General features: G+C 34.2%; 1 protein-coding gene across 2 annotated transcripts in view; it reads left to right on the plus strand.

The window, feature by feature from the left end:
- COL11A1 (collagen type XI alpha 1 chain) overlaps positions 1 to 26312 on the plus strand; it is a 258624-nt gene that overhangs the window by 216663 nt on the left and 15649 nt on the right. For both annotated transcript variants that reach the window (XM_064282480.1, XM_064282479.1), the window contains exons 55-62: positions 12278 to 12331; positions 12464 to 12571; positions 13045 to 13098; positions 23091 to 23144; positions 24063 to 24170; positions 24713 to 24766; positions 24872 to 24907; positions 25001 to 25054. In XM_064282480.1, the coding sequence (XP_064138550.1) occupies positions 12278 to 12331; positions 12464 to 12571; positions 13045 to 13098; positions 23091 to 23144; positions 24063 to 24170; positions 24713 to 24766; positions 24872 to 24907; positions 25001 to 25054 (522 nt within the window). The remainder of the gene's footprint in view (positions 1 to 12277; positions 12332 to 12463; positions 12572 to 13044; positions 13099 to 23090; positions 23145 to 24062; positions 24171 to 24712; positions 24767 to 24871; positions 24908 to 25000; positions 25055 to 26312) is intronic.

Here is a 26312-nt window from a genome sequence, read left to right on the forward strand (position 1 = left end):
CTACTGGCTTTTAACACAGCCCTATCATTTGTTAACTGTGTTACTTTGGGCAAGTTACTTACCCTTTCTGTTTCTCAGAGAGAGCTTAATTTCTAGGGTAGTGCTAAACATAAGAAAACTCATGTAATACAAAAATAATTATGTTTCTTATAATAAATAGTAATGTATTAGCTGTTAGTCCTAAAGTAGTTATTAAATATTTATGAGCACAAGGATAATCATCATATTGATTTAATTTATGATGCTTTTGATACAGATGAAATAAAACCTGCCTTCAAAATCTAGTAGCTACTAAAGAAGAATAGGCTATATCAAAATCTACTTGCAAAAATAACCCTAAAGATTTTAATATTTATATCTAACTATCTATATCTTTATTTGCAGTTTCTCAGCTCATTCCATTACTCAAGATACACTCTCAGCAAGTGTAACCTAGTTTGGTTTTGTTTAAAATAATATTTTAAATAAATTGCTTATTTACAATCTTTGATAAATTCTACTAATTACCATTTGGTATTTGAGATGAAATTTCTTCAGGCAGTGACAGAGTTTTGAAAAGGCAATGAATTAATTTTTTTAGCCATACAGTGGTCTGTCATACGAATTATTTGGAAAACCACTAAATGATTGTGTTTTTTTTTTTTTAATTAAATGAACAAAAACAATTTTTTACAGAGTATCAATGGAAATGTTCAAAGGAAAGAAAGAGAACACATAGGGGAAAACAAGCATATGACATGAAACTTTTGTATTGACAATATGACCCAAAATTTACATAAATATTTATAACTATTTTATACAGAAAATATCATACCTTAAAACAATTGTGCTACTATATGAAAATCAGTATATCCAGACAAATATTTAATGTTGGCACATTGACACTACTGTAAACTTTCAAAACATTCTCATTCATATTTACTAATTTGATAATATAATGTAACATTTTTTTTTTTTTGTCTATTATAGAACCAAAAAAACCAAACACATTCCCATCGAGTTAATTTCGACTCATAGCAACTCTATAGGACAGAGTAGACTGCTCCATAGGGTTTCAAGGAGCAGCTGGTGGATTCAAACTTCTGACCTTTTGGCTATCAGCCAAGCTCTTAACCACTGAGCCACCAGGGCTCCATCTTTATTATAACAGAGGACTTTAATAATAAATTTGTACTGATTACTTTGGAATGGGTGATTATTAAAAATTATAATTTAAATGGGGAACTGAAACAGGTTTCTAGAAAGGTCTCCATAAAATTTTAGCATTGAGAAAATGTTGAAGAAAATGTGGAACATATGCAGAGATTTAGCTTATGCCTGTTCTACAGCAAGGCAGTATCATGTAGTGGAAAGCCTTATTCATTCCACCTGAGTTTGAATTTTGCATCTGCTACTTAAATTTCTTATATTTAAAGAAAACTAATTAATCACTGATTCTTAATTTCTGTCTCTTTATAACAAAAATAATGATGTATTTTTTCAGAGTGAACAGATAATTGAAAATATTTGGTATGTTAACAAAAACATAATGAGCACTCAGAAAATGTTAGATACTTGTTGCTGTAAGAATTTGAGGCATAAGCAATTTTTTTTGTCCTATCTAAAATCTAAGACTAAGTAATATTGGTAAGGTGCAAGCAATTGATATTTTTTTTCCTTAAATTTAAATAGCAGATAAAAGAAGAGAATAGAATAATCTTGTTTGTCTTTTCTGCCAGTATTTCTAAGTGGCAACATAATTATCTCTGCTGATGAAAAGAACTAAAATTAAATATCTTAATAAGATAAAAATAGGTTTAAATGCATCAATGTGATGGGCAAGAAATAAAGAAATAAAGATAACTTGTTAAGAAGTTTATAATTGTACAGAATTAGATATGTAGATGAATTAATTGAAGAAAGAGCCCAGAAAAGTCCTAAGAATATATGGAAACTTCATTATAACAAAGTTAGTGTCTCAGATCAATGGATAAATGATGAACTATTGAATAAATTATCCTGGAATAGTTGATTATATGGAAAAAATTAAATTGGACTTTACCTTTCTCTATTTACAAAAATAAGTTTTAGTCAGATTACAATCTTAAACATGAAAGCTTCTGAATATTTAAGTAGAATATATTGAAGAATAAATTTACAACTTCTAGATATATTGGGTTAGACATGAATTCTGGTTATGTATGTGTGGCCAGAAAGGAAAAGATAGATATATCAAATATATTAAAGTTAAGAATGTCCATTGTCCAAATATCCTGAAAAACACATTGAACAGTAAGGAATTAATTAGGAGGAAATTTTTCCAACAAAGGTAAAAATGACAATGAATAGTTTTTTAGATAATCTAAACACTTCTTACAGATTAAGGGGGAAAAGAAAAAACTCTCAAAAACTCAATAGAGAAATCAGCAAAAGACATGAACAGACATTTGACAAAAATAATCCCACAAATTTATCAAAAGATATGTGTAGAAATAAGGGAAATGTATGTAAAAACAACACCACCACAAACAACACAATGACATATTATTTATACCCATCACTAATTGTTGAAAATTTCAAAGTCTAGAACCAAATGTTAAAAAGGATGTTTTCAAGATACAACAGGGATTATTATACACAGATCTTGGGTGTTAATTGGTACAACCACATAAGAATATAGCTCTATCTTATCTGGCAGATCTTGGCATGAACTTTTCCTACCATTAGGTAATTGCGTTAGCAGGTGCATACCCTGAATGATCTGTTACATGTGTTCACTAGGAGACATATAAGAATGTTCACATCATAACCCAATTAAAAAATAGGCAAAGGATATGAACAGGCACTTCACTAACGAAGACATTCAGGTAGCTAACAGATACATGAGGAAATGCTCACGATCATTCACCGTTAGAGAAATGCAAATCAAAACAACAGTGAGATTCCATCTCACTCCAACAAGGCTGGCATTAATCCAAAAAACACAAAATAATAAATGCGGACATTGTGGAGAGACTGGGACACTTATACACTGCTGGTGGGAATGTAAAATGGGACAACCACTTTAGAAATCAATTTGATGCTTCCTTAAAAAGCTAGAAATAGAACTACTATACAATCCAGCAATCCTACTTCTTGGAATATATCCTAGAGAAGTAAGAGCCGTCACAGATATATGCACACCCATGTTCATTGCAGCACTGTTTACAATAGCAAAAAGATGGAAGCAGCCAAGGTGCCAATCAACAGATGAATAGATAAATAAATTATGGTATATTCACACATTAGAATACTACGCATTGATAAAGAACAACGATGACTCTGTGAAACAATTCATAACATGGAGGAACCTGGAAGGCATTATGCTGAATGAAATTAGTCAGTTGCAAAAGGACAAATATTGTATGAGACCGCTATTATAAGAACTCAAGAAGTAGTTTAAACGGAGAAGAAAATATTCTTAGATGGTTATGAGAGGGCGGTTGGGAGGGAGGGAGGGAGAAGGGGATTCACTAATTAGATAGTAGACAAGAGCAAATTTAAGTGAAAAGGAGGAAAACACACAGTACGGGAGAGGTCAGCACAACTGGACTAAACCAAAAGCAAAGAAGTCTCCTGAAAAAACCGAATGCTTCGAAGGCCAGCGTAGAAGGGACGGGGGTTTGGGGACAATGGTTTCAAGGGACATTTAGGTCAATTGGCATAATAAAATCTGTTAAGAAGACATTCCGCATCCCATTTTGGAGAGTGGCGTCTGGGGTCTTAAATGCTAGCAAGCAGCTGTCTGAGATGCATCAATTGGTCTCAACCCACATGGAGCAAAGGAGAATGAAGAACACCAAAGACACAAGCTAAGTATGAGCCCAAGAATCAGAATGGGCCACATAAATCAAAGACTGCATCAGCCTGAGACCAGAAGAACTAGATGGTGCCCAGCTACAACCGATGACTGCCCTGACAGGGAACACAACAGAGAATCCCTGAAGGAGCAGGAGAGCAGTGGGATGCAGACCTCATTCTGATAAAAAGACCAGACTTAATGGCCTGACTGAGACTAGAAGGACCCTGGAGGTCATGGTCCCCAGACCTTCTGTTAGCCAAAGACAGGAACCACTCCCAAAGTCAACTCTTCAGACAGGGATTGGACTGGACTATAAGACAGAAAATGATACTGGTGAGGAGTGAGTTTCTTGGCTCAAGTAGACACATGAGATTATGTGGGCAGCTCCTGTCTGGAGGAAAGATGTGAAGGCCAAGGGGGACAGAGCTGGCTGAATGGACACGGAAATACAGGGTAGACAGGAGTGTGCTGTCTCATTAGGGGCAGAGCAACTAGGAGTATATAGCAAGGTGAATATAAGGTTTCATATGAGAGACTGTCTTGATTTTTAAAGTTTCACTTAAAGCACAATAAAAATTAAAAAAAAAGAACCTTCACATCTTCCAAGTTCATAATAATAATAATAAACAAATTTCCCTAGCTGTAGAATAGTTAAATTCATTGAATTTTATTCATAAACTAAAATACCATATAGCAATGTAAATGAATGTATTATGGATGATTTCATCAACATAGATGAATCTTAAAACCTAATATTAAGTGGAAGATATATATAATGTTGAGCTGAAAATATATTGTTGAGTTTCATTTATAGAATTTTTAAAAACAAGAAAACTTTAAAAACATGTTTATCAGTCATACGTAAGTGGTAAAACTGATAAAGAATGGTAAGGCAATGATGAGCAAAAAAAACGGACTAGTAATTATATCTGTGAGAGAAAGGGTTGCAACAGGGAAGTAGCTCATAAGAAGTTGCTGAGTTACTAATAAATCAAATTGCTTCACGTGCACTGTGAATGCATGGTTCTCTTATTAGTATTTGCACCTGTGTATGTAATATGTTTATATGTTTATAGATTGAGAGCCTAAGATATTAAAATACTTAACAAAGTCACTTCCTGTCTCATATTTCCCTTTCAGTAGTAGTAGAAAATATTTTTGTAGAGTCCTCCATTTTGAGTTTTGATGAATTATTTAGAAATAATCATCTCATTTAAAATAAAACAAATATGGTGAATTATTTTTAATTCATTCTCGTCACTTCATAAACACAGAAGACTTTGTATCCATGACTTATTAATGAGAGGAGAATTGTGATGACTAAGCATTACTTACGAAGCTATTCTCATGCGTTTTGATACAGCCTTTAGAGAGGTCACCGGTAGAGAAATCACCTTAGGTCAGCCTAACAGAGCAGTTGTACTCAGTTTTCCCTATTTTAAAATGTGGCATCATTAAATCTAACCCGAAAGCTATATTTAACACAATGTGCTAAATTTTTCCTGTGGTAGGTTTGGGTAAACTGGCATGCTTTATTTGTTCTAACTACTTTACACAATAATCTGTTTTCTTCACCAGGATAAAAGATATTTATGATGGTGTGAAAGATTAATGTCAACAGTCTTATTGCTAAAACTATAATTTGCTCTGATTTAACAGTAGAAATTAATGCTTGCACCCTTCTAAATTGCAACCAAACTAGTTTCATTTAGTCGAGAGCTATACCTTAACCTAAGCAAATTGGTTTATCTGAGAAAACAAGAAACTAAAATTAATTTCTCTAGTCTTTTGCAACCTGTAAAATAACACACGCCATAAACGTAGTATCAGCGCAAACTAGGACAGAACGGAGCTACATTTATATATGTATATAACTACATCTTCAACATGCAGTATATGTGTGACTCTCTTGAAACTGATGCTCATTTGTATTGTTTTTTCCTTGGTATAATTCATGTAACATATATTGTAAAGGAGTTTCTTATGAGAACTATGAAAAAAAAAGATACATCTAAATTCATTATAACTATGTATTTTTTAATAAAATGGATTTACCAAACAACAGAATTTAGGACCAAACTGAGAAATAATAATGTGATTAAAATGAGGTACTTGAAAACAAATGCTTTGAACCTAAACGTACTGTACACGTGTGAGCTGACTGTTTACGCACTGGTTGCACACAAAACACCTGAGCTTGTGGAGTCGCTGGGTGGCCCAAATAGTCAAGCAGTCAATTACTAACCAATATGTTGTTAATTCGAGCCCACCTAGAGGTACCTCAGAAGGCAGGTCTGGTGATCTGCTTCTAAAAATTTACAGCCTTGAAAACCCTGTGGGGCACAGTTCTACTCTGACACACATAGGATCACTATGAGTTGGAATCTACTCGATGGCAATTAATAACAAAAACATCAGAGTGAATTCCATGAGTTGAAACTAGGGAGGATTCTCTCTCCACAAATCTCTGGGTTCAGCCAGAGGTAATACGACCTTTGCTGCAGAAACCTTTGATGCTATCTTTGTGAAAACAGCAAGAACATACCCCCACACAATAACTGTAATATGTTTGTTTGATCTGTGGGCTGATGATTTGATGGGAATACAGAATCGCCTCACCATCTGTTTCCCTTTAGTCCATCTATCACTTGTAGATTTAATACCTGTATTAAGCTTTGTAAATGTTTGGTGGAAATTAACATTTTCTCCATCCTTAGTCTTTTCTCTTTTGGAGGCAACAGAAGTTGGCCAATAATAATTTTGCTATAACATCTCATAGCAGAAGTAGCAATGACCAGAATGTGTTCAAAAGTAATATTGCCTTTTTTTTTCTTGAGTGAATTCTACAAGTGAATAATAATGAAACTTTGCTAATAGAATATTGATCAGCATGTTGTGAGTGGCAGTGAAACTGAAAAAGAGCATTCTAACAGTTATTGAACAAGCAGGAAAATGAAGTTGTTATTAGTAGTCCATGTATATACTGTCATGCATTTGCAATACTTGTGAATAAATGTACATTTCCTGAAGGCTTTAGAAGATTGTACAGCCTGTTTCAAATAAGCCAAGAAATTTTAGTACTCAGGTTATGGTCACAGCTGTTTGAAGCCAAGAGCTAGTTCCATGCCCTTTTATAGAAAAAAAAAAAAAAAAAAAATCTGGAACTTACTAGAATTATTTAAACATTATAGTCTGAAAATGTACACACTTAAGCAGAATTGTAACATGTCCAATACATATTGCCAAGGAAATGGTCATAACAAATAAAAATAAAACAGTAAGTGATATTATTAAGTACTTTCTATATACATGTATGTACCATAGATACTTTGAATACCATATAATTTCCATATATCATGTATATATGTATATTTAATTCAAATTTCAAAGTGAGACATCGCTTCTTTAAGACCCTTGAAAAATCCTCCTACATAAATGTATAGGTAGAGATACATTATAATGATAAAATAGATTATAAATCCACTTAAAATTTCTGTTTGATAAAATACTAGTGTCTTCAAATTGTAACTCATGTTAGCTTATGAAAAGTAAGACCTGCTTTTAAGTTGAGAGTCACTGCAGATAATATACACATTTTGGAGATTCGTGTTTCAAGGATATTATTAAGGGTTTCTGAAAAACCTCAAATTAAAGAAATGTGTTTTAACATTATTTAAAAACTGTTCTAAATATTAGTTACTTTTAATACTTGGGGGAAAATACTGTTCTTTTTTTTAATTTAGAAAATTAGAACATTTATTTACTTAATATGTTTGAAAATGTTTGCCCAAATATTTAGTTACATACTAAATTTAGCATAGTTAATTTTGCTACTATTAAAGTCCCTGCCCTTTCTGTATCTTTTCAACCATAATTTTCTTTTTTCTTCCTCAGCTCTCCACCCACCACGTAATCAAGTCCCTCAATATGCTGCCCGAGTACATACTCACAGGCTCTTAGCAACAGCCAGATTGAATTCCTGTTCTTTGCATCCTTATGCCTTTATGCATGCATGTGAATAGTCAGAAAGTGAATTATTGAAAAGAAACATGCCCCCTGCATCTGCCATACTGTAAGATTCAGATCAGAGTTTAGGTTGTTCGGAAAGCCTTCACTATTGCCAAACTGGTTTCACTATTGCCAGACTGGTTTGATGTCCCTATTTTCTACACCTGCCTCATCTTAGTGTATTTCACAGTGTATTGTACATGTTAATTTTTATGTCTGTCTTTGCAGCTTAATTATGTGAACTCCTTAGGGCTTCAACATTATTTTCTCTTTGTATTCTCCATGTGTCTTAGTTACCTTGTTCTGCTATAACAGAAATACTACAAGTGGACGGCTTCAACAAGCAGAAATTTATTCTCTCACAGTCTAGTTAGGCTAGAAGTCCGAATTCAGTGCATCAGATCCAGGGGAAGGCTTTGCCTCTCTGTTGGCTCTGGCGGGAGGTCCTAGTCCTCGATCTTCCCCTGGTCTAGGAGCTTCTCAGCACAGGAACCTTGGTTCCAAAGGATGCAATCTGTTTCTGGGATTGCTTTCTTCGTGGTTTGAGATCCCCAACTCCCTGCTCGCTTCTCTCTCCTTTTATCTCTTATAAGATAAAAAGTGATGTAGGCCACGCCCCAGGGAAACTCCCTTTACGTTGGATCAGGGATGTGATCTGAGAAAGGGTGTTACATCCCACCCTAATCCTCTTCAGCAGAACCCAATCCTGCCTCATTAACCACAGGCAGAGATTAGGATTTACAACACATAGGAAAATTACATCAATCACAAAAAGGAGAACAACCACACAATACCGGGAATCATGGCCTAGCCAAATTGAGACACATATTTTTAGGGGACACAATTTAATCCATGACACTGTGCGTGGCACATTTCTGGAGCATAAAAACAAAAACACAAACCCTTTGCCATCAAGTCAATTCCAACTCATAACGGGTACTTAATAAGTGTTCGTGAAATGAGTGCAAGAAGTGATAAATTACAGAATCATTCTGAACAATGTGAACAGTGGTGAGAGGATCATATAAGCGTCAGCTGGTGGAGAATTAATTGGGACCTGCTTTGTTGTGTTGTGATGTTTTAGTGAGGCATTTCGCAATCAAAACACTCATGACCTTATTTAAATATGAGGAGTAGCTCACTAGATTAAGTCCTTGCCCCTCTGTTTGTTCAAACGTATGAGAAATAAATGACTAAACCTAGAATCTGACCATAGGTGTTATGAGGTTTGTTAAAAGGAAACTTCCAAGTTTCTTAGAAAAAGTGTATTTTCTGTTTTTACCCTAGTTTATATTTTTTTAAAAAATTACCATGCCATCTGGGAAAAAAATAAAGAACAAAATAAGGGGAACAATGAGAAAAAACAGAACAAAGCCATTTAGTAAGCATTTTCACCATGACAGACATCAGGCATTTATACACAGAAAGAAGAAATCCTTTGAGGCAGAGAAACACTTTATTTACTCTCAATTTTGTGACTGCATTATAGTTTAGTCATGGTAAAATTCTCTAGTCTCTTCAAACTAATATTTTCTTATCTCCCTTGTAGGAAAGGTAGTATTTTTGCTGTGTTTTTAGACAGTGGACCACTTGTTTTGTTTTTCAGGCCAAATATCTATAAATCTTCTGTAAAGTTCCTGTACACAAACTCAATCTTTTGAAATTAACACCTCCTACTTTTATGTTGCCAGTTTAAGAAAAACACCTTGATAGGAAAGCCTGTTATTCACTTGGCTTTCACAGTTTATATCTCCAAAATAATAGTCATTATAGTTGCTTCAAATAGACTATCTAATTTTCATAAATCAATATTTTAAGCAGCACACCAAAATAATTTATGTTCAGCATTATAAAAGGAGGAAAATTTGAAGTTTATACTTTAACACAGAAATCCTCTTGCATAAATAGTATGAAATTAAAAAGATGCACTTTGAAGTTTTAATGCATAATTATTATCAGCATATCAAGAGACTTGCTTATAGAATTTATACATTTAGATTTTTTTAATCTTTGGGTTGATGGACAGTGAATGTCTAATAACAGATGAGGTTACAGTGATAATATTGAGAAAATAATTATTAATGATGTCTTCATTGACTCTCTCAGAATTAAATGAGCTCAAAGAACTCCCTGAATTTGATGAGTATTTGATAAATTGTTACATGTGGATTTATAAAACCACATGAAAGGCCAGGAAAATTCACTACCAGAATAGTAATAAGGTATCTGAAATAGAGAAATCCTGCCTCACCTACGTTATTCTCACCCTTCAACAACACCTCAACTACCCTCCCCGCCTCCCAAAATCTAATCAGTTGATGACTTTGAGCACAGTTCATTGAGAAAATAGAAGTAAACAGATGGAAAGCCAGAGGGTCTGAGAAGAAAAAAAAAAAATGGGGGGGCTATTTTTTAGAAATCAATACTTGTTTTTTTTTAATCTTTCTCTACTTGTATCTGACCATGGGCCAAAAAAGCTTATTATCGGATTGAATCTTAATGCTTGTTAACTAATAATAAAAAGTCAGTAATTAACGGAAAAGGAAATATATATTTTATGATAAAATTATAAATTTTTATAAATCCTAGAATAAATTGATCATGGATATATATGTTGTAGCTCTGTAGGCTGAGAGCAGCTTATTGTCAGAGGCTGTCAAGTCAAGAGGCCTGCCTTTTTTGCTTTGATAGGTTTCTATGAAATGCCGTAAGTGGAAATAACAAGGACTCAATGTAATTAAAGGAAAAAATAGTTAGATATAATTTAGGTTGTAGTATCTTATTTCTAGCCTGAAAAATTATGATGATTTCTTTAAGGTACTTCAAATGTCATATGTAATACAGATCATTTTTTTCAACATTTCAGGTTTAGAGTTGCCAAGTTTTATATTTCACAGATGGCTCTTTAGATGTAAAATGAAATCGGAACATCAAATTTCAACATGCGATTATAGATGACAAGATCCTATCATAGCATTTTTTTAGCCAAATTAAAAATTTTCCAGTTATAAGAGGTGGTTTCAAACATGGGATTTGTATTTTTAAGGCATTATAAGCAGCATATATGGAAAAAGTAATTTGTTGACATGATGTCTACTAATGGACTTTGGAGGATTATTTTGTTTTTAAGAGGACAGGTTTCTGAAATTTTGAGAAATCAGGTAAAATATGTTAATGTAGAAGAGTAATAGCTAATAATTTTAGTAATGATAATAACAATAGCTAATACTTATACAGTGTTTTCTATGTCCCAGGCACTTTTCCAAATACATTTGCAACTCATTGAATTCTCATGACAGCATTATTCCCATTTTACATAGAAGGAATCTGAGGTAGTTACACATGGGTAATTTGCCCAAGACCCCACAGCTAGTTAGTGGAAGAAACAGCATTTGAATCCAGGCCGACTGATTCTGAGCTCTGTGCTCTTAAGTACTACATTCCATATCACTTTCTGATACTGCTACACTGGAAAGTTCAAAAAACATTTTTCCATCTATTTTCTCATTTTAACATAATTCTACAGCAAGAGAATTCTTACCGATAATATTTTATGAATGAAAGAAGCTAGAGTTCAGAAATATTAAATCATTTGTTCAAAGCCATACGACTAGTAAACAAAACAACTAAAAGTTAGGAACTAGGTCAACATATACTTAGAAAGATATGAGATTAGATATGTTTAGGGAGCAGCATTATTAATATCTTTAAGTTTATGTAATAATTTGCATTCCTTATCAAACCATGCAGTTATAGAAAAGTTGTGTAAACACCAGAATATCCTCTTATGCTTTTAGATGACTGTTGGATTGGGAAGAGTCTTTTGCTTGTTTTTAAATCTAATACTATGTTTTACCTAACACTAATATTTTGTTTCAAAAAGTGATACTGTCCTTAACGCCACTTATTTGTGAATTACATAGTTTCAGAAAATGAAAAGACTACAAACCTATTGACTGCCAAGATTTAAAATTTTGTGCTTCTTTGGTTTGTTCATGAGCCTATAAGAACACATAAATATGTGGGTGTTCTAAGGTTAGGAAAGGAGTCAGTCCTATTCTCTATTTAAAGGAGAAGGTGAAATCCGATACATTCAATTAATACCTAATAACAACATATTAATGTTTTAAGAATATTGACTATTTCAGGTCATCAGCATTTCTTTAAAACTTTTATCAAAATCTACTTTGTTTCTTTAATGATGCTTTACATTGATGTGATGTGATTATTTGTCTTCTACTCAAACTTTGCTTCACTTATTTTTAATATTCTAACTGGAAGTCTGTACTTAAAAATGGTTTTGATTTCCTCATCGTGTTTTAAACCAAATAACTATGGAATGCCACCATTTATTAGAATCCATTAAAAAATTAATGTGGAGCATTTGTAAATAAGTCTTCAACTGTACTTTTATATCTAACACATATTTTAAACACAATTTTTTTATAGGGCCCTCCTGGAGCTACAGGGTCAGAGGGAAGACAAGGTGAAAAGGGTGCTAAGGTAAAATTTTTAGATATTGCGTTTTTAAAAACTCATACATAAGTTGAACAACCTCTATTTCAGTATTTTTGAGAAAATAATAAAATGTGTTTTTTCGTTATTAATGTGTTCATGTACCTTATTTTCTAACAGGGAGAAGCAGGTGCTGAAGGTCCTCCTGGAAAAACTGGCCCAGTTGGTCCTCAGGGACCTTCTGGGAAGCCTGGTCCAGAAGGTCTTCGGGGTATTCCTGGCCCTGTGGTGAGTATGTGTGCTAAAAGGTTCTATTTCTGAAATAACATTTTGGTTCTAAAAAATCATGAGTGAAAATATTTATGTCAGCATTATTTACTAAATTACAGTTCGGAGTTTTTTTTTTTTTTAATGGAATTCAGTTAGTACATAATAAAGTCAGATAATCCTAAAGTATTTAAGCATGTCATTTATTGAATACTCCCATGGTGAAATTCTAGGTTATAAATGCAGAATAGAAAACTATAAGACTCAAAGATGTATAATGTTTGTGTAAAGATCTGTGCAGAAATATGTCCATGTGTTCACATAGTGAAAAGGCTCGAAAATGTTTACAGTATTTATAGCTGTTCCCCAGCTGGTGCAATTCATAGGTGATGTTTACTTTTTTTCTTTATATTTCCAAAATTAAAAAAAAAAAGAATGAAACTATGTACTTTTTTGTTAATTAAAAAAAAATCAATCATGTTTATTTTCTGTAGGGGGAGCAAGGTCTCCCTGGAGCTGCAGGCCAAGATGGACCACCTGGGCCTATGGTGAGTATCATCTTTTCCATTGTTTTAAAAGGGAGGATTCCTGAAAGGAAACTGTTTGTAAGCAGAAATTTCTAAAAAGTGTAGCCTATAAATTGGTTTATTCTTTGAACTATGTTCAAGGAAATATATTACTCAGACCTAATAAGAGGAATATAATCCTGATAGGTTATTTGGAAAATATGTCACTTGATCAGAAGATCTGTTGTCTCTTACGTCCTTTGGATGGAAAAATATTTTCATTCTGAATAAAACTGCTAATGGACCAGCCAGTTCTTTTGCTAGTATGGACGTTCCCCAAAATGCATGCAATTATCCTTGGTTTCCTGGCACTTCATTTAAAAGAGTAATGTTGGCCCAGGCATACGATGATTCTTTGACCAAATGAATTGTTCTCTTCGTGCGTCATGCAGACTGAAAGATAAAACACTGAACCCCATTAGCAAAGAAAATTATGATTATTACAACACCAAGGCCTTAGTCACTATCATAAATCGATATTCAAACAACGTGTTTGAGACATGCAGTAAAAGCATTCTATTTGACCAGCATAATGTCTATATATGGAGCTTATTATAGAATACAAGGCTCTCCTCACTACAAAAATGGGGCAGAAAGTAAAAACAAAAGTTTTGCCCTTTAAAATCAATTACTTACCTGATGACTTATTGGCTTTATAAACAGAACCCTTTTCATGGTAAAGGTATCTGAACATCATTATTCAAAAATAGTAGGTGAAAAGGGATTAATTAAAAGAGCAAACAAAGGACACCTTTATATGACACAATGCAAGTATAGTGCATGTTGGTTTAAAAAAACCAAATCCCTCCATACTGAAATTTAAACTTTACAAAAATGCTCTTAACATTAATACACTAATTCCCTGAAAGATATATACATACTCAGAAAGCCATCAAAACTGGGATTTACATTCCTAATTATACAGGAGGAATTTTAGCCATTCCTCTTACTAAAAATGACACAATAACTTTCTGTAATACCAGCCCCAGTGCCATTGAGTCGATTCCGACTCATAGCGACCCTATAGGACAGAGTAGAACCGCCCCATAGAGTTTCCAAGGAGCGCCTGGAGGATTTGAACTGCCGATCCTTTGGTTAGCAACGATAGCACTTAACCACTATGCCACCAGGGTTTCCTTCTGTAATATACCTACTAAATATTTCATAAGTGTGAAAGATGATTTTGGAACTTTCACTGAAGAAGTTAAGAATCATGTATTTTAAAACCAGTCAATTCCAACTCATGCTGACCCCATGTGTGGCAGAGTAGAACTGCCCTCCACAAGTTTTGTATGAGAATGCCTTTGGACGCAGATTGCCAAGCCTTACTTTTCAGGTGCGTCTGGGTGGGATGGAAGCACCAACTTTTCTTTTAGTAGCCCAGTGTTTAACCATTGCGCTGTCCAGGGATTCCTTATTTATTTTAATAAGTGGAAAAATTATCAAATTTTGAATGACTTCAGGCAGAAGATTAACAAATCTACACATGACCCCATCAGGACAAGAGTTTGGTTAAAGCAGGATCACCTCTCTGCCTGGCCAGTACACTCAGTTTAGGGATAATCTCCTTATATACAGTAAACTCCTAGCTGCACTGAGCCCAACAGGAAAAAAAAAAAAAAAAAACTTTTCCTTAGTGTCACCCTGAAATTTTCCAGAGATTTCTTCTTGTTATTTCAGATTTTCCAGGAAGTATTCTGAGCTTTCTCTGGATGATATAAAAAGTACCATACAAAAGATTTCCTTCAGCTAATTTAAAAAAAATAAGATACCAGACATATTGCCTGATGCCAGCTTGCAAAAGTTAGTATTTCTGACTCTTGGGTAAATGTGGCTATGTAGCAAGGAGGCTGAACAACTCAAACCTTTTTAGGCAAAGTAAAAAGAATCAGAATTGAGCAACGTGGATCCCATTCTATTCACTGGGCAGATTGTTTTATTGGGGATCACTTATAATGTGAATACAATATAGCTTTTCCATAGTTTCAATTATTCTTGACCGTGATACCTATCTTAATGAAAATGCTACTTAGTCCTCATGAGCTGAGGATGAGCAGAGAAATCATCTCCAGAATGCCTTTTATGGCAATTTAATGAGCTTTTCAAGTCACCTAAGAAGCATTTATTTTAGTACGTAATTTTTACCAGAATGAGAAGCAGCATATCATGGTTGTTAAGGTCTTCAACTCTCGAGCCAAATTCCCTGGATTCAATAATAAGCCCCACCACTTATTTACTGGATGACTTTAGAAAAGTGACTCAATTTCTTTAACTACAAGTTTTTCATCTATAAAATGGGTCTATAAATAACATCTATCACTTAGAACTTTATAAAGTTTAAATATGCTAAATGGGGATATTAACATAAACACTTAGACCATTGCTTGACACACTGTAGGCACCATATAAAGACTTATTAAATGAATGTGTTAAATGATGAGAAAGATTTTTGAAAAAAAAAAACTGTTTCATGTTCTTGGGGAAAGGTAACTAAATTAGTCTTCATTCAGCATGTGTACCATCAACAAACATGTTTACAAGGTAATGTTAATGGCAGAGAGTGACAAGCACAATTAACGTGATAAATAGTCTAATAGAGTCAAGCAGAGGGAGCTAGGTACACTCGTACAATGACCATTTCAAGGTCAACTCCTCTGGAGAGACTGTTAAGATTATCGAAGAAGTGAAAGAGGGGCTTAAGTGAGGATAAAAAGTGGGAGGCAAGACTAAAAGACGTGTGAAAACTAGTAAGAATTTTCATTAGTCTCTGAAACTTATCTGAATAATATTTTCTCCATAATGCATTTTCCCTCATTATATTATAAATGTATTTACACTCACATCCAAGTCTGCACAGGCCTCAGCTTGCTTATCCCTAGAATTTTGCTCCTACCTGCCAAGTCCCTTTACCACTTCTAGAAGCTGCCCATAACCCATAACTTTCTGCTAGAGTTCCACTCATCAGCCAAAGCCACAGAGGCATTTCCCTTTTCTCCAACTTTTAAGTGTGATTTAGCTGTTCAGTAAATACGACTACCCTGCCCTCATCATTCCAGGTTGGCAACTAGGAATTGAAACAGGACAAAAAGAACGATCGAGCTCTAACAGAGCATCCATTACTCACATAGGTAACAGTTTAACAATTTGATAGGAACCTATGAAGAGGGAATTCTTTGGGGTAGAGTGAAAGATTTTTTAACTTATAAAATGATTTCTGCTTGTTGTCCGTCTACCCTGTGTTATGAGCTCTATTAGGGTTTCGATATGATACAGTATTTTTTTTTATTTTTAAAAATTAAATATTTCTCATGATTAAAATTAGCATAACCTTATATATGCATTCATTCAATGTATATATTTTTATATATATGGAATCAGAATCGACTCAATGGCAGAGGGTTTTGGCTTTTTTTGGTTTTGGAATCACCATATGGAAGTCAGTATAGATAAATAGTTCATGTGGGAACTAAAGGAAAGCTAAATACAGTATTCAGACTGTATAGAGAATTCCAATAGTGTTTTCTTGACTAGATAGTGAGCAAATATTAAATGGGGATAGGAGAATGTTTTCAAGTATTATAGAAGAGTAACTGTGGCTAAATGCTGCCCTCTGATGCAAAGTCAAAACTAACATGATTTAATAATTTTAAAAATAAATATTGTTTCATATTTTATTTAATGTTTTATTTTAAAGGTTTTATTTTGTTTTGCCCCACATTTTTTTTATTTTAAAAAGCTTTTTGCTACGATGTAGTTGAAAAATTATTCCATATTTGTCTTTAGAGGAATTTACTTCTTTACAAAGGTTGATTAATAAAATATCTGGTAGCATTATTTTCAAACCATAAAAGCCCGAATAAAGAGGAGGATAGATTACCGAATTGAAGTTTAACTTTTTTTTTAATGCTACGCTTAGACTATCTGTGAACAGAACTTAGATGCCTAGCATTCCATAATAAGTAAACAGGTTTCAACAACAAAGCATTTGCCTTTCACCAAATTAAACATTACTTCACAATTTTACATTCTAAATAAAGTGTAGGATCTGCAGTTTCTTTAAACTTGAATACACTAGAGTTTCAAGTTGCATGTCAAAGCAAGTAGTCTCTAAAGCATAAGAGTGCAGGGGAAAATGTTCGATCGGGTATTCTAGACACTTAAGACTGTATCATCCCTGTTTTCCTTTTCACTTTATTGCTTATGAATTATGTATTTCCCCAGCGTTTTTCAATTTACAATATCCTAAAGAGGAAATAGAAAATATGTATACTTGGAATAACATATTTATATGCAGAGTTGATGCTTTTGATCTGTTTCAGGCTCAAAGGGTTATTTATAACTGCCATCAATATCGTAACGTTTCCAATTTATCTTTCCAGCTGATGAAATTGATAAGAAACTGAGTCAGCAAGGCAAATTCCTTCATAAATATAGCTCATAATTTCATAAGATATTATTAACTGAGAGGAATTAATGTGAATTTTCTCTAACTCCTTCATGAATAACACTTGTAGAGACAATTTTAGAATTTGTTACAAACACAAGTCGTATCTAGGCTATTTTTCATTAAGACTGAACAATTAGAATTCCTAGTCTTTCTTTCTCTTTTTATTTGTTTTGCCGTTTTAGCTTGGACTATTACACTGGGATAAGAAAGTTAATAGATATCTGTCTGTAGCATATCTAAACCTGATGATAATCCTAATTACCATTTGTATTATGCTTCACTGTTTATACAGTGCTTTGTCTGGTTTCTTTCTTTCTCACAATACTATGACATTATTAGAATACTTTTATAGCTAAAGCTCAGACATAATAACTTATTGATCCAGTTTCACCTAAGTAACGTGTGGTAGACTTGAGCCTGTGAGTGAAACAGTGATTGAAATATTGATGTTCTCTAAGCAACATCCCTGTCAGCTCTGTCACGTACAACAAAAATCCTGTAAAGCGTACCACCTGCCTGAGAGAGGTGGAACATAAAAGAAAGAAAGCAGACTGGTTTCTTTAAATAGTTTCATATTTTTAATCTATAGAATATATTTATTTTTAATAGACATACATCAATTTTATCCAGCATTCTTAAATGGTCTGTGCTATTCATACAAGCATATGGTCCTTCAGTACAATTACATTTTTGTTAAAACTATTTTTCCTTTTTTTTTTTTTTTTTAACCACACTGCTCTAATATAGTGTCTTTGGCACCTACTCTGTTAGTGAGATGACCTTAAAAAATTATTTGTTTCTATTACACATTTACATTACTTTATTACATAGATGCCACCGGGCAGTGGCGCCTCTAGAGTTAGTGTCACCCAGTGTGATAACTTACGGTGTAAATCCCTCCCCCACCGGCCCAGGGGCAGAGCCCACCCCGGCCACCGGTCTCGCCCCACCCCTGCGCTGGGCGGAGCACCCAGCCTTCTGCAGCCTGACTGTTGCACGATGGGGGGTATAGTGGAGGTGGGGGGTGGTGATGGGTTATCGCACCAAGTGACTGGTGACATCAATTCTAGTGATGCCACTGCTTTGGCACGCCCCCCCACCCCCCCAGCAGTGGCTGTGCCCTGTCTCTGCCTCCGCTGCTGCCGCGAACCCTGGGGTCATTTTGGAGTCACCTCCTCTGACAGTGTCAGGGGGTGCACTCTGCACCCCTACACCTCCCTAGTGATGCCACTGCTAGTGGGCAACATTTTTTGCCTAATTGATGATTCACCAGGCATTTCTGATGAGACAAAAAAAAAAAAAAACAAAATAAATCCTTTTATTTATGAAAGTTTTAAACTAATAGGACAAAATCGGTAGTATTTTAATTTTAACACAAATAAGATCCTTTCTGCTGTTCTGATTTGCCTGCTGGTTTAACTAGATTTGGACTACATGCTACAGAGCAGTGGTTCTCAAATCTTAACGGGCATCAGACCTGTGAACAGATTGCTGGAGAAAGCCCTGGATTTCTGATTGGATCGTTCTGCATGAGGCCTGAGAAACTGATGCTTTAACAGGTCTGCAGGTGATGCTGATGCTGCTGATGTGAGGACCACATTTTCAGAACCACTACCTACACATATATTTGAAAATGAACTTGGTAATTCCCTTCTAGTGTTTTTTGCCTGCTTAAGTTAAGCAAAGCGGTATGGTTATTTATTTTTATATAAAAGAAAATCTAAGCTGGACATAAATTAAGTCTAAGAATTGACTTCTAATAAGAAACCTTATTAGAAGAGAGTCATTACACGCATTCACATTTAAAATTGCACGTGCTTCCGATGAAAATAATTTTTATCTGTTTCTGATAAGCGATGCATGGAAATTGCCCACTTTTATATCAGTTGCTTTCAGACTTTCAAATTTGTTGATAATAAATTGATTCATGAATTAAAGAAATACAAATATATCTAATTATAGCTCAAATACTGTCTTAAATTACCTAGTGCTGCTATAACAGATTACCACAAGTGGATGGCTTTAACAAACACAAATTTATTCTCTCACCGTTTAGGAGCCTAGAAGTCTAAATTCAGGGTGCCAGCTCCAGGGGAAGGCTTTCTCTCTCTGTCTCCTGGATCTAGGAGAGTCTCAAAGCAGGGATCCCAGGTCCAAAGGACAGGATGGACTCTTGTCTCTTCCTCTTGGTGACAGTGAGGTCCCTCTCTGCTCCCTTCTCTTTCCTTTTATCTCTTGTAAGATGAAAGCTGATGAAAGCCACCCGAGTAAAAGTGTTGTATCCCACCCTACCCATAGCCGTGCTTTGAGTTGGAATGGACTTGATGGCACTGGGTTTGGTTTGGTTTTTTTGGATTCCACCCTAATGCTGTCTCATTAACATAACAAATATAACCTAATCTCTTTAATTTGACCTAATCCTGCACCATTAACCTAACAGACAGCTCACTCCCAAATGAGACCATAACCACAACCATAGAGGCTGGGATATACAACACAGCACAAAATGTAGGATGGATTATCAGATCACAAAATATAGAGGACAGCCATATAATGCTGGGAATCATGGCCAAGCCAAGTTGACCCATATTTTGGGGGGCCACAATTCAGTCCAAGACAGATACTATTGTTACACAAAGACTGATTTATACTAATACTGCTCTTACTTTCACCTTGTATTCAGGATATTAGTGTGAGAAGTAGCCTAAAAAAACACAGGAATGGAAAAGACCTGTCTACTCAGTCTCGCAACAGCTTTGTAAAATAGGTGTGTTATAATCCTTAGTTTGCAGATGAGAAAACTGAAGCTCTGGTTAGCTAATTTACAATGCTAATCAGAGAAAGAGCCTGGCTCTATCCCAGGTCTATACTATTCTGAACTCATATGTTTCATACTGTAATACACTGCTTGGGTCAGATACATGGCTCTTAATACTTTTGATTCACAAAAATCACGGTGTAGAATCTAATGAAAAGGTTGGCATTTTGAACTCACCCAGTGGCTTGGTGGGAAAAAGACCTGGCAATCTCCTACTATAAAGACTATAGCCAAGAAAACCCTATGGGGGCAGTTCTCCTCTGTCACACAGGGTTGCTACAAGTCAGAACCAACTGGACGCACACGATAACAACAGCCTTATGGAAGATACCAGTTAAAACAGATTGCTTTCTTAGTTCCATGTTAAAGATCATTGTTGAAGGTTTAATTCAAATAATTCAACTCAATCAAAATTATTCAAACTCACAGAGAAACCAAATGAATATTTTGTCTTTGTTGCTCAGTGCTTTACTTGCTGTGGGCAGTTGTGACCTACATTTTGTAGGATTACCATTGTCCTAATTTCATGAGCCACATACTTACAAATCATCTATTAGTGTCAGTTATTCTTCCTGCCACAGCATCTGTTGATGTGTAGCTTTATTTGTAGTAATTTCAGAACCTAAAAAGGAAAAAAAAAAAAAAAAACCTGTTGCCATCGAGTCAATTCTGACTCATAGCTACACTATAGGACATAGTAGAATTGTCCCATAGGCCTTCCAAAAAGTGGCTGGTGGATTCGAACTGCCGACCTTTTGGTTAGCAGCCGAGCTCTTAACCACCATACCACCAGGGCTCCACTAATTTCAGAACAGTAATCTTATTTTTGTCTATAGCTCCTGAATTGGATTTCTTATCTAAATTATTTGTAAATTTAATAATAAGACAATTAGCCTTTTTCATGTGAGCAGCCTCCACTTCAATAGTTTAATTCTTACTTTATAGTCTAATGCGAAGACATTTATCCTTTCACTTTAAATTATATTTTATTCTAAAAGAATTTAGCAACTAATTCTTAGTCCTGCCCCACTACCTATAAAAATATTCTATTAATGACTTTTAAATAAACCTTTTCATCTACAAATTGGTGTACTCCAACTTGGAAGTCAACATAAACTAAGCTTCCAATTTCAGAACAGGAAGTTCCAATTTCAGAACTTTCCAGAAAGTTTATGAACTTCTGTTCCACTAACAATGAAGGAACTAGTGTCACATTTGATCATTCTTAAACCCCATCAATTCCTAAAAGTCTATTAAAATCTAGAGCAGGAATAACTCATCTGATTTTCTTGGCTCTGTTACCTAGATACCTAATTATTACATTCTCTCGACCTTTCTGGTAGCCTTGATTTTCAAGTATTCTAATGGGAGTAAATTATTAAGAGAAAGAAAAAAATCAATAAATACATATATTTTAGAATAGATATGTAATGGCAATCAAATGCCTCCTGTAGTATGAGTTACTAAAGTCATTTCCGGCTTTTAAGTAGGGATCTTCATTCAATTAAAGATTAAAGCAGTTTTGGCATTTTCTTTTGTTCCCAAATCCGCCCCCCGACCTGAGCTATGTCACATCATGCAAGTGCGACTTACTGTTTACTATGTAGAATCCTTTCCTCCTTAAATATTTTAGAGTCTAAATCAGCCATTTCATTCAAGACTTTTTTTTTTTTTTTCTTCAGTACTTTGCCCAATTGCCTTACTGCTCTTTTGGAGTGTCCTTTGTGTTACCTAAGTAGCACTATCTTCTCCTTGATTTTTTCTATCACTCTAAGGAGTCTAGTGATCGTATGGTAAAATAATTTTGGACTTGAAGCCAGAGACCTCACTTTGAATCCCAGATTTACCACTCGGAAGTTCAGTTTCTCACAAGTAAAATGTTAACAAATAGCTACTTCATCTGGATTGTTGTGAATATTGAAGATGTATTATTAAAATAATTTTGCAACCTCTGAGGCACCCTATACATGTAAGATGTTAATGTGATTATTATGTGTTTGGGTTTAGTACATCTCTCTTTCCAGGATCATAGTGAAAGATGTCAATTTTCAAGCAAGCAAAGAAATAAGAATTGAAGTCAAAATTCAAATAGACATAGCCAAACAGAATTACAGAATCCTGGTTTTAAATTAGTATATACAGAAAGTATCTTATCATTCCACAGTTACTAAGCACTAATCCAGAGTCATATAAAATATAGCACTTATTTAAATGTGAAAAAATAGTTTATTAAAATCTTTGTCTAAAAATTTCCTGTGATTTTCAAAGGTCAGTTGTGTCAAAAGTTTATCAAGATTTTTGTTTTTTGGTTTTTCTTTTTTAGTCTTTATTGAACAGATTCTAGCCTTTTAATTTGAGTTTAGCACAGAAATATTTGATTGACAAGTACAGTTTGGAATTTTTTCTTCTAAAATTAGTGTAGTTAAAAATTCACCCTTTCTTCTTAACTGAATAGCCATGTAAAACGTCCTATTTTTACCTTAATGTTTATTTAATCAAATATATTAATGTTATGGTTACAGATTAAACCGTATATTTTAAACATACAAATTTATTTAGAATCCTGAAAAATAAAGTAACAGTGATCTTTATTAGCTGTTTTTGAACTCTATCATATTTCCAAAAACAGATTATCTCTGTGAAGAGTAATGTGATTCTCTAATTCAGACCTCTACTCTATTATATATTTATTCTTCCCTCATAATTTAGGGACCTCCTGGTTTACCTGGTCTCAAAGGTGACCCTGGCTCCAAGGGTGAGAAGGTGAGAAAAACAAAAAAACAATGTATTATTAAAATTTTGGTATTCTGGTAGCAGAGGGAAGGACTTTTGCATATTAAAGTCACTGAAAAGAAAATTTCAAAGAATATCTTTGACATCTTATCCATGGAAAAATCTGTCATCTTCAGGTTCCCAGATGTATTTAGAGAAGAGAAAATATGCAAAGTAATAGTGAAAAATGCACCAGAATTCAATGTTATATCTTCTCAATATTCCCTTATAAGAACCATATGGAGAAAGCACATGGTTATACTAAAATAACTTTTCAGAAAATAAACAGATGGCATAACAAAATGACTGTTTTATGTTTTTAAACATGAAAAAAAAATTAGCAAGAAAGATGAATAGTTGTTTCCCAGAATGTATGCTGAAATCCACAAAACAATTAAAGAAAATAAGCCTTTTCCAGACCAGAATTAATTTTTTTTAATTATGTTTAAGTAAGAGAGCATTTAACAATTGCAAAATCTCTGAAGAATAGAAATCATTTCATGTAAAATGAGATGCTTGCCCATACTGGGATTTTTAATTAAAGAAATGAATTTTTGGTTTTTTATTTTGCCAAAATTACATGTGGTCCTTATTGGTCTATTAGCTGAGGAAATTCCCTTTAAGTAACCGAAACATAGAAGATGATATTTTTAGAAAACATTTCCTTCCATAATACTTCCCACCTTAATAAAGTCCTCTCCTAATATAAGTAGTGAATGATCTCGTTACATGAGAGGAAGTCCTTAAACATGCCTTCCATTCAGAATGGGTTATTTTAAACTTCTTTAATCTACATTTTTTTATTTTTATACTTCAAGCATTTGATGTACAAATATCTTATGATTGTAATTTAATTACATAGCTGTAATTTTATACATCATTAAACTTTCTTTTCCCTATCTTCCATAGGGACATCCTGGTTTAATTGGCCTGATTGGCCCTCCAGGAGAACAAGGTGAAAAGGGTGACAGAGGGCTCCCTGGAACTCAAGGATCTCCAGGAGTAAAAGGAGATGGAGTGAGTAAAAATATCAATGATTTTCCTACTCCTTTCCTTACCTCTCACTGTCTCTCTCCTCTCTCTCTCTCTCTCACACACAACACACAGGCACACCACATATCCCTTTAAACAGGACAAAACAATTTATAGCATATTGATTCTAATCTGCTTATACACGTTTTCAAAAATAGATTTTTAACCTTGAGTAAATAAATTAAAAATAAGAGATAAGTTAGAAATCAAAAAATTCTAGTTCAGTAATTTTTTAATTAATTCTGCAGGCACGTATTGAATCTTCACCACATACAAATTATTATTCTGAGGGCTATAGAGATATAAAGGTCTATAAAACGAAAAGCTTATGGACCTTGAAGCAAAGGAAACAAAGATTTCAGATTATTTTGCAAATCTTATCTCTAAGATTCACAATGAAATATCTTTAGGCTATTCTTAAGTATTTTTTAATTCTGTAAATTTTGCAGTGTGTGTTATTAGCCTATGCAATACATGAAGACAGGGTAGATGAGGAAAACTTTTAAATTGGATTATTTTCTCTTTAGGGAATTCCTGGTCCTGCTGGTCCCTTAGGCCCACCTGGACCTCCAGGTTTACCAGTAAGTACAAAACGAAATCTTGTAAGGTTGAATTAATTTATAAATATACCAAAAAGACACAAATTCCTCAGATTTTATCCATACTTTTGCCTATGCATTTTCTAGGGTCCTCAAGGTCCGAAGGGTAACAAAGGCTCTACTGTAAGTACTTTTGCCTTTGGCATTTTAATTTTCCAATACTTATTCAAATACCTTATTCATGATTTATGCCTCATCCCTTTCTGTTTCTAACAGGGACCTGCTGGCCAGAAGGGCGACAGTGGTCTTCCAGGGCCTCCGGGACCTCCAGTAAGTGCATGTTAATATTGTGAGCCTGCCAATGATTTATCTGAGTTTATAGGATGGAACAGAGAAGCACTGTCAAGGGTGCTATTTTTGTAGGAAGTGGCAACTACATCAATGAAGTCATCAGGTCTACATGCCAAGGCTTGTCTTTTAATTGATCTTACTCCTTTAAATACAAAGATGTCTTAATTATATGATAATGTAGTATTTATTAATTTTTTAAGAGAATCATTTACTTTTTTTAAGTCATACTTTAATGAAATCAACGGATCGTAGAGCACAAAGATACACTTACATCTGATACTACGAATAAAGGCAAAAGTTCAGATGCTGGACATCTTTATCCTATTGCATATAGTGATAGTAATAAAAGCAATAATAGCTACTATTTATTATTTTCCAGGCTTCATTGACTAAAAAACTGCTGAATTATAGAATAAAAATATAAACCCATGTGCAAAGAAATTTTAGTCTACTTCCTTGTGCTAAAACACTTCTAATTCTGTGAGTTAACTATTTGGATGAGTTCTATCTTGCACAATTGTACATTGAAGTTTCCGTTTTGTTTAAGTTTGTTAAAGTGTAAAGATTTAAGTAACAAATATTTGAAACAAACTAGTGTGTATGTATTTGTAAAGTTTTATGTTTCATAATATGAATTATTACCAGGCATAGTAGATAACTCATTAGACAAGAGTCCTTAAATGCTCTTCTACTCCTCAGAGACTTTAAAATCTAGTTGGAGATAGGGCATGTAAATGAGGGCTAATTAATAAATAACATATGTCTGCACAAATCTGTGCTACATTACTTGTATAGATAGACAGTAAGCAGTTGCCATTGAATCCATTCCAACTCACGGTGACCCCATGTGTGTCAAAGTAGAACCATACTCCCTATGGTTTTCAATTACTGATTTTTTGGAAGTAGATTGCCAGGCCCTTCTTCTGAGGGTTTTTGGGTGGACTTGAACTTCTAGACTTTGGTTAGCAGCTGAGCATGTTAACCGTTTACACTACCCAGAGTACTCTATTTGTATAGATTAAAAAAAAAAAAAAAAAAAAACCTGTTGCCCTTGAGTCAGTTCCAGCTAATAGAGTTTATATAGATAAAACCAAAAAAACCAAACCCACGGCTGTTGAGTCGATTCCGACTAATAGCGACCCTAGGGCCAGAAATCGCCTGATTACTGTGGCTACCTCAAAACTCCCCATATGTTCCTTGTAAGGAACTAACAAAGGAAAAAAAAAATTATATGTAT

This window comes from Loxodonta africana, chromosome 3 (assembly GCF_030014295.1).
Source record: "Loxodonta africana isolate mLoxAfr1 chromosome 3, mLoxAfr1.hap2, whole genome shotgun sequence".
Lineage (NCBI taxonomy): Eukaryota > Metazoa > Chordata > Mammalia > Proboscidea > Elephantidae > Loxodonta > Loxodonta africana.